General features: G+C 38.1%; 1 protein-coding gene across 1 annotated transcript; it reads left to right on the top strand.

Moving 5' to 3' along the window:
* Positions 1-2,233: 2,233 nt before the first annotated feature.
* Positions 2,234-8,718, top strand: LOC149237708 (pentatricopeptide repeat-containing protein At3g12770-like). The gene is made up of 2 exons (XM_089372759.1): positions 2,234-2,680; positions 2,826-8,718. Exons 1-2 carry the CDS (start codon positions 2,664-2,666, stop codon positions 5,635-5,637), a joined length of 2,829 nt encoding a protein of 942 aa, XP_089228885.1. The 5' UTR covers positions 2,234-2,663; the 3' UTR covers positions 5,638-8,718.
* Positions 8,719-9,754: the final 1,036 nt, after the last annotated feature.

The following is a 9,754-nucleotide window of genomic DNA, read 5'->3' as shown; positions in this document are numbered from 1 at the left end:
CACACACAAACTCTCCATCTCTCCCTTGCCACTCCCTCTCCACCTTTCTCTCTCTATGTCTTTCTTCCCCTTCCAACTCCATCTCTCTCCCCTCTCTCTCAAGTCCTCTCTCTTTTTCCTTCCTCTCTCTCCCCTTTTCTCCCACCTCCCTCCATCTCTCCCTCCATCATACACACACTCTTTCTCCACCCTCCAACTCTGTCACTATCTCCCTCCCTCTCTCCTCTCTCTCACCCCTCCATATCTATGTCTCCCTGTCTCTCTCTTCCCCTTCTTTCCCTATCTTTATCCTCTCCTTTTCTCTCTCTTCCCTTGTCTCCTCTCTCCCTCATTCCATCTTCATCTCTCCCTTGTCACTCCCTCTCTCTCCACCTCTATCTCTTAATGTCTTTGTTCTTCACTCCCTCTTTTTCTCCCTCCAAATTCATCTCTCTCCTTCCCTCTCTACCCCTTCTCCCTCTCTTCCTTTCTCTCTCTTAGTGTCTCTCACACCTCTATGTCTCTCTCCCCCACTCTATTCCCCCTTCCATCTCACTCTCTTTCTTAAATATGATCCCATTGTATTGTATTTAAGAAAGTATCTAAATTAAAAAAAAAAAAAAAAAAAAAAAAAAAAAAAATAATTGGTTGTAAAATATTAAACCTATATTTTGGATCAATCATGTTAAAGAAAATACAATAATAAAAAACTTAAAAGAATCATGCACTATCTTTCCTCTATCATTGTTAATCACTTTGTTTTCTCACTTCGCTTGGATCCTTAGTTAAGATGCATCTATCCTGGTTCTTTATAATATTATTTATATTATATAAATTTCACATATGTATATATAAAAGTATTCTCATTTTTTAATTTATTAAAACCTCCATTTAATATCTATGAGAATATTGTTAGTAGCCTTGAGGATGGAGGGTTTAGATATACCTCAAAAGTAATTATAACCTTTTTTCTCTTAGATTTAATTAATTTTTTTAATAATATTAAATTAAAATAAAGTATTTATAAAACATTTTGATTTTGAAATAAGTTATAGTTTTTGGACATGTGGTATTGTAACAAAATACTTAAAAGCCTAGATCCATAACATAATAATCAAAAGTCTAGATGGCTCATGATATTGATAAACCATGGTATTAGCCCGTGGTATTATAATTTTCTTCCTTCCTCTCCCTCTCTATCTTTCTCTTGTGGGTATTGGTCCATAATATTGTTAAAAAACCTACTTAGAAGTTAATAATATCCATGGTAAATATTCATGATTAAAAATCTTGTGATATTGTAAATATTAAGTTTTTATCTGCTTATTCGAATTTAAGCTTTTGTGATCCATATTTTGAATAAAAATATTTTCGGGAGAAATCACATCAGAAGAATTAGGTCGAGAACCAACCTATGTGATTCATTATCTGCTTATTAATTAAATTTATAGATGGAACACATCTATATTAATTATTACAAATAAATTGATTACAAGTGAGTTGACATTACAAATGTTTACTTACATTACATCTACACATGTGCTCTATACTGGCCTTTAGATGCAAAAAGAGAATCAAGTGAGGAGAAATATTACATAAAATATAATATTGCAATATTATATGTTACCCAATATTTATAACTACCCCCACCTGATAAATAATGGCTAGGGGTGGGGGAAAATACTAATTGAAATGTAATATTATGTAATAATAATAATATTACAATATTATATGTTACTCAATATTTATAACCACCCCCACCTAATAAATAATGGCCAAGGGTAGGGAAATACTAATTAAAATGTAATATTATTAAATTTTATCTAATATTCACTTCAAACCCCACCTTAAATATTACATTTTATAGATATCAGTCTTTCAGATTAATCACATGATTAAGATTGGATGAACATTTCGAGGTTTGGGTCTACTTTACTTTTAAAATGCTAAAAAAAACATTTCATCTATCAGTTAAACTAAACCTATATTTTTTTTATAAATATTTTAAAATTAAATAAATGCCATCGTTCACCCACTCGGCTTCTTTTCATTTTTAAATTACAAGTTTATCTCAAACCAACATGTTTATCATAATATCATTTGCTTCATTTCACTTTTAAAATTACAAGTTTATCTCAAACCAACTGTTTATCATAATATCGTTTGCTATATGTGTAGAAAGTTCATACATGTTAAATGCTTCACGTCTCTCCACATGAAAAATGTAATCAGTGAACCGCTTTGGTTAACCTTTACTTACTGATGTTTTTATATATGGAAAGGTAAATGCAAACTTGTTATGCAACATTTCAGAAGCAATTCTTTTGCATAGCTGATTATACCACAACATGCAGTGGCCAATCGACAGTGCATACGTTTTGTTTGATTCATTTTCGAAAAGAGTTGGGGTCAATGGTGATAACCTTCTTGGCAATGGAACTGGGAAACAACCCAAATCTTTTTAGCTTTTCAAGCAAAATGAAGAGAAGAATTTACAAATGTATCAGGCAATTTATTATTTCTTAGACCGGTTCTACAATCTGTTTCAAGGGCTCTGTATTTACATTCTCACAACGCATGGCATTGTTTAGGCATCCTCACAGCGCTTTTGACCAATTCAAAAGTTGCAGGCACATAAATGCTTATTATATCCATGTACGCTTCATTTCTGGAGTGAACCCTCAATGCACGGAGGAGACAGGTATTTCATTCTTTCCCAACACCAATGCATATGCTTCCCTGTTGCAGTCATGTGACACTTTAAACAAACTGGGGCAAGTCCATGCCCACATGTTCATTAATGGGTATAGTAATAACATTTTTCTAGCTGCAAAACTGGTGAGCAGGTATGCCATGTTCCTCAGTATGGACAATGCACGCCATGTCTTTGACGAAACGAATGAGCGGAATGTTTTCCTATGGAATGTTATGATGGGAGAATATGTGAAGAGTGGGCAGTATGATAGGGCTCTTCTACTTTACAAACAACTACCCAAGGCAGGCATACAGGCAGACAGTTTCACATATCCTCTGGTACTCAAGGCTTGCGCTGGGCTCGGTTCGGCAGCTCTGCAAGAGGGAAAAGAGATTCATGATGATATAATCAGAAGAGGGTTTGAGTCGGATGTCTTTGTGGCCAATTCCCTCTTAGCTATGCATGCAAAATGTGGAAGTATAGAGCTTGCACAACAAGTGTTTGACAGAATGCCACAGAGAGATGTTGTTTCATGGAATTCCATGATCGTAGGGTATGGACAGAGTGGACATGTTAATGAGGCCTTGAGAGTTTTTGGTCAAATGAGACTCGAAAATGTAATCCCCAACGCTGTAACTGCAGTTAGCGTTCTCAGGGCTAGTTCTGCATTAGGAGTTCTACACCGTGGCAAGCTGACCCATTGTATTTTAATCAAGAGTGGCTTAGAATTGAATGTAGCTGTGAGCAATTCTCTTATAGCTATGTATAGCAAGTGTGGTAGTGCAGCAGATGCGCGGCAGTTGTTTGACACAATGCCTGAAAGAAATGTGGTGTCCTGGAATGCGATGATTGGTGGGTATGCTCAGAATGGGTTTGACCTGGAGGCGATCATGCTTTTTAATGAAATGCATTCAGAAGTTGTGACGCCAGATTCCGTTACTCTGCTGGGCATGTTACAGGCATGTGCCCATTTAGGAGCTCTGCGGCAAGGCAAGTCGTTTCATGGTTACATTATACGAAATGAGTTTAAGTTGGATGTTTCTATAGGGAATTCGCTGGTATCCATGTACTCTAGGTGTGGGAGTATAGAGGATGCACGCCAGTTGTTTGAGAAGATGACTGTAAGGGATGCGATATCATGGAGTGCTTTGATTGCGGGGTATGCTCAGAGTGGATATGCCAATGAGGGTATGGCACTTTATTGTCGAATGCAACTAGAAAACATTATACCTGATTCTATGATAGTGGCAAGTGTGCTACAGGCATGCAGCGAATTAGGAGGTCTACAACAAGGCAAGCTCATACATAACTATGTAATTAAAACTGGGTTTGAATCGGATGTCTTTGTAGTAAATACCTTAATAGACATGTATTCCAAATGTGGAAGAGTAGATCTTGCACGTTTTTTGTTTGAAAAAATGTCTACAAGAAATGTGGTCTCTTGGAATTCGTTGATTGTTGGGTATACCCAGAATGGGCAAGCCAATGAGGCCTTGAAACTGTTTTATCAAATGCAACAGGCAGATGTTACTTCAGACTCTTGCACTATGGTAATTGTTCTCCAGGCATGTGCCCATTTAGGGGTTCTGGAACAAGGCAAGTTGATCCATGATTGCATAATTAGAAGATACTTTGAGTCAGATGTTTGTGTGCTGAACGCTCTCATAGATATGTATGCTAAATGTGGGGTTATAGAGATTGCACGCCAATTGTTCCATAAAATGTCTAACAGAAATATAATTTCCTGGAGTACAATGATTGGTGGGTATTCCCAAAATGGGCTTGCTAGTGATGCCTTAGCCCTATTTCATCAGATGCAACAGGCAGACGTGAAACCTAACTCAGTCACTTTGGTAAGTGTGCTCCTGGCATGTGCGCATTTAGCATCGCAGAAACAATGTAAGTTGATTCATGGTTATATAATTAAAGGTGGATTTAACTCTAATCTTGTTATAGTCACAGCCCTAATTGACACATATGCCAACTGCGGCAGTTTAGAGGTTGCACACCAGTTGTTTGACCAGATGTCTGAAAAAAATGTGGTATCATGGAGTGCAATGATTGCTGCCTATGGAATGCATGGTCTTGGTGAGGAGGCAATTTCTCTTTTTCACCAAATGCAGATGACGGGCATACTGCCAAACCACATCACCTTTGTTTCTCTTTTGTCTGCATGCAGCCATTCAGGCCTGGTGCTTGAGGGCAGGCAATATTTCAATTCTATGGTTCAATATTATTGCATTATTCCCAGGGTAGTGCATTATGCATGCATGGTTGATCTCCTTGGCCGAGCTGGGCATCTACACGAGGCATGGGACTTGATTAAAACCATGCCTTTAGAACCAGGTGCGAGTGTGTGGGGTGCTTTGCTTGGAGCATGCAGAGTTCACTGCAATATTGAGCTGGGGCAATATGCAGCAGAGCAACTTTTCGAGTTAGAACCTAAAAATGCTGGATGTTATGTACTGCTGGCAAACATCTATGCTGCAGCTGGCAGATGGGAAGATGTAGCAAGGGTAAGAACAATGATGAAGGACAGAGCGGTTAAAAAGACTCCAGGTTACAGCTGTACTGAGGTAAATAATAGGGTTCATGCATTTGTCATGGGAGACAGATCACACCCTCAATCAGAGGAAATTTATGAGATGCTGGAGACTTTGGAAAGGAAGATGGAGGCAGTGGGGTATGTTCCAGATACAAATTTTGTACTACATGATGTGGAGGAGGAGGTGAAGGAAAGTATGTTGTCTACTCACAGTGAGAAGCTGGCCCTTGCTTTTGGGCTAATAAGCACAAGCCCTGGAACCCCACTTTGGATTACAAAAAACCTGCGCATTTGTGGCAACTGCCATAGTGTTACCAAGCTCATCTCCAAGATTGCTATGCGAGAAATTTACATGAGAGATGCAAACCGTTTTCATTATTTCAAGGATGGAATGTGCTCTTGCAAGGATTACTGGTGATGTTGGTTTCATTGCACTAGCAACATAAGCCCATGATTAGGGACAAATGTCGCTCCACGTGTTGTTTTACATTGTGCAGTAGCCTGTTTGTGGAAGATCTTGTTTCCATTAATTAGGCTTTGGACTTTCTTCTAGGATGTAATGGTGTAACTCCAACAAACCCATGTTTGCATGTGTACATGCATATGCAAGTCTGTCTGGCTGTCTGCCATGCTCTGCAGCTGGCCAATGCTACTATTTAGCAAAAGCAACCAGGTTAAAAGAGAGACGAGGATTTAGCTTGATTAAGGTAAAAAATGAAGTTCAAGCATTCATTTGGGGAGGTAGATCTCACCTTCGACAAAGGAAAATTTATGAAATGATGTAGACGTTTAAGTTCTATGGCAGACACTGTGCAGGTGAGGCCAAGATACATATGCTTCCTACTTTACTGAGAAGGGCCATTGATTTTTCGGCCTATAAAGAAAACCCTGTTACATCACCTTGGATTACAAGCTATTGGGCGTTTGTGGCAACTGCAACAGTGTTTCTACATCCATCTCTAAGGTTATGCTTTTATAAACTCACTGTTACAAAAAATGGATCCTTGGGGATTAGATTTTTATAAACCCACTGTTACAAAAAATTGATCCTTGAGGATTAGGAAACTAATAGTCTTGATTAAAGTAAATAATGAAGTTCAAGCATTCATCTGGGGAGGTAGATCTCACCTTCGACAAAGGAAAATTTATGAAATGATGTAGGCGTTTAAGTTCTATGGCAGACACTGTGCAGGTGAGGCCAAGATACATATGCTCCCTACTTTACTGAGAAGGGCCATTGATTTTTGGGCCTATAAAGAAAGCCCTGTTAAGTCACCTTGGATTACAAGCTATTGGGCGTTTGTGGCAAGTGCAACAGTGTTTCTACATCCATCTCTAAGGTTATGCTTTTATAAACTCACTGTTACAAAAAATGGATCCTTGGGGATTAGATTTTTATAAACCCACTGTTACAAAAAATTGATCCTTGAGGGTTAGGAAACTAATATTCTTGATTAAGGTAGATAATGAAGTTCAAGCATTCATTTGGGGAGGTAGATCTCACCTTCGACAAAGGAAAAATTATGAAATGATGTAGACGTTTAAGTTCTATGCAGACACTGCAGGTGAGGCCAAGATACATATGCTCCCTACTTTACTGAGAAGGGCCATTGATTTTTGGGCCTATAAAGAAAGTCCTGTTAAGTCACCTTGGATTACAAGCTATTGGGCGTTTGTGGCAAGTGCAACAGTGTTTCTACATCCATCTCTAAGGTTATGCTTTTATAAACTCACTGTTACAAACATGGATCCTTGGGGATTAGATTTTTATAAACCCACTGTTACAAAAAATTGATCCTTGAGGATTAGGAAACTAATATTCTTGATTAAGGTAAATAATGAAGTTCAAGCATTCATTTGGGGAGGTAGATCTCATCTTCGACAAAGGAAAATCTATGAAATGATGTAGACGTTTAAGTTCTATGGCAGACACTGTGCAGGTGAGGCCAAGATACATATGCTCCCTACTTTACTGAGAAGGGCCATTGATTTTTGGGCCTATAAAGAAAGCCCTGTTAAGTCACCTTAGATTACAAGCTATTGGGCGTTTGTGGCAGCTGCAACAGTGTTTCTACTGTTACAAAAAATGGATTCTTGGGGATTAGATTTTTATAAACCCACTGTTACAAAAAATCGATCCTTGAGCATTAGGAAACAAATATTCGCTAACACCACCTGTTTCCCCCCACCCCTCCAAATCCCTATTTTGTGAAAGGGAAAACTTCTGGGAGACACTTCCGGGGCTGCTACCTGGGCATCTCATGCTGCCAACCCCGTTCCTTTTTCCTTCTGTTTTGTCTGGTGGCTTTGGATATAAACCAATATATCTCCATTTCTAGCAGAGAAAGGAAAAATAACATGGAAAGAAATAATGGAAACTATTTTGGAAAAATTACGGATTAAGAATGTTTGGCCAAAAGCCAAAGCCTTCTTGTGGCTAGCTGTTAGAGGGAAGATTCTCACTGAAGACCAACCGAGGAAGAGAGGTTTCGAAGGCCCCACAAGACGTGTCTTATGCGAGGGGCAGGATGAAAATGCAAATCACTTACAAATCAGCTTTATTTTTGCTTGGCAGATTTGGGGAGGAATTTTCAATCTGTTTGAGATAAATTGGTGTTACCCAAACGCAGTCATTTATTTGGTAGGAAGTTGGCAAGTACCTTGGAAGTCTAAGAGATTAAAGGGGATTTGGAGTATGGTCCCATCAATGACTTGTTGAAAAATATGTTTGGAGAGATCACAGAATTATCAAAGACAGACTTCAGCATCTGGAGTCTTGCAGAGAATTCCGGCAGCAATCTGTTAGACAGCTCCCTTGCTCCAGATTAAAGTGGACGAGGTTAACCAACAGGAGATAAAAGACTTTAGACAGTTGGCAAGTCCCCCTGATAAATTGATCCCTGATAATGTGGCAAGTAGGAAGAAAGCCGTGGAAATCAAGAATTCCAAATGGGAGTAGGGGAAGGTTGGCTCATAAGAGATAGTAACGGGAAAATCATTTTGTATTTTTATCAGTACTGGGAAGTGAATTCAAATACTTTTGAGGGAGAAGTGGCTTGCATAGGCCTGCAGGCAGCAACATTGTTTTTTTTTGTTTCTTAGTGGCAGGAGATTCACAAGTCATAATAAGGGGAAAGTTAAATACTGTTGATTCCAAGCTTTGGCTGAAGAAGCCTTTTCACCTTGAAGAAAGGTTCATATCATTTAGTTTTGGTTACTGCTACAGAGATGCAAGCAACTGTCAGAGTTCTTTGCAAATCAAGGAATGATGCTAACCAGTAGGAAAAAACCACCCAATTAGATGTCATAACTTGAGTTGTATTGCTATAGCGAATAAGAATTTTTGCAAGTGTTAAGACAATTAGCCTGGTTCAAAAGATTTAGAAAGGACTTGAAATGAATATTTTTGCTCATTTGGGAGTAACCATTGACCCTTTTTCAACTGATAACGATGATGATAATGGTTAACATCCATTGAGACCAGATTTGGTCTATCAGACCTTAAAAAAGGGTAAGGAATTACTTGTATTCTTTTTAATTTTATTTTTTTGTTTGAAAAGCAATAAGAGGAACGTTCCAAGATCACCATAGTTTTGATGAATTAGAAGGTTAGGAAGGTTAATACTATGACAAATAGTTTAAAATTGTGATCTAATTGTTGAAATTGTAACTAGTTTTGGTCTTCATATTGCATAGTTTGTCTTAATCTAAGTTGCACGAAGTGCTGAAACGTTTCAGAGTTTCTGAAATGGGTACGTTTAGATACCTCACCTCCAAAAAATGGAAATGTCAGCTGAAATGTTGACCTAAACATCATGTATATATATATATATGAAATTTATAAATAAGTGAATAACACATTATCTTGCAAGAAAAAAAGGAATAAGACCCGTAGATGACAATTTAGAAGGAAAACCAAGTCTATATTATTTCTTGTAGATGATTTCATGATGGTCGTGTTTTAGACGAGTTTTGGCCGAGTTTCAGAGTTCCAGGACAGGTACAACCCAAAACGCTAGGTTCGTAGAAGTTTCGTGCAACATGGGTCATAATTTGTTAAGCATGTCCTTCATGCTGGAGTCAAGATTTTGTGTAAAAAGAAAAAAATTATGAGAAAGAAAAATTGAATTTTGTCCCTCAAGTAGGCAAAGTCGGCCCTCCAAAAAGATAAGTCAACTCAGCTAAAGTGGCACTATTTCACATGAACATAGGGCTATATATTAGGCCTACTCGCATTCCTTCATGGAGCACATTGACTTACCACGTCTCTGAAGTTCTACAGGAAGTAATCTAAAGTCTTTATCTCTTCTTCAAGCAAGGTTCTGGGCATACATCTGTACAAAGTTCTTGACAGGTTTATGTGATAGTTCAAAGCTCCTTCCTAAAATTGATATGAAGTTTCTGTGGCTAGAACATTGACAAAATTAAAGAATACTAGAGGGTGGACTTGGCACTAGAAGAATGGTTATTTTATTGTACCTGTCAATTGTCTATGACTTGGATTTCCCTTGTTGAAGATGATTCTATAAGGAAAG

This window comes from Pinus tabuliformis, chromosome 8 (assembly GCF_031772625.1).
Source record: "Pinus tabuliformis cultivar Carrire ecotype Pingquan chromosome 8, CPIR1, whole genome shotgun sequence".
NCBI lineage: Eukaryota > Viridiplantae > Streptophyta > Pinopsida > Pinales > Pinaceae > Pinus > Pinus tabuliformis.
This window is presented reverse-complemented; position numbering and strand designations above follow the sequence as displayed.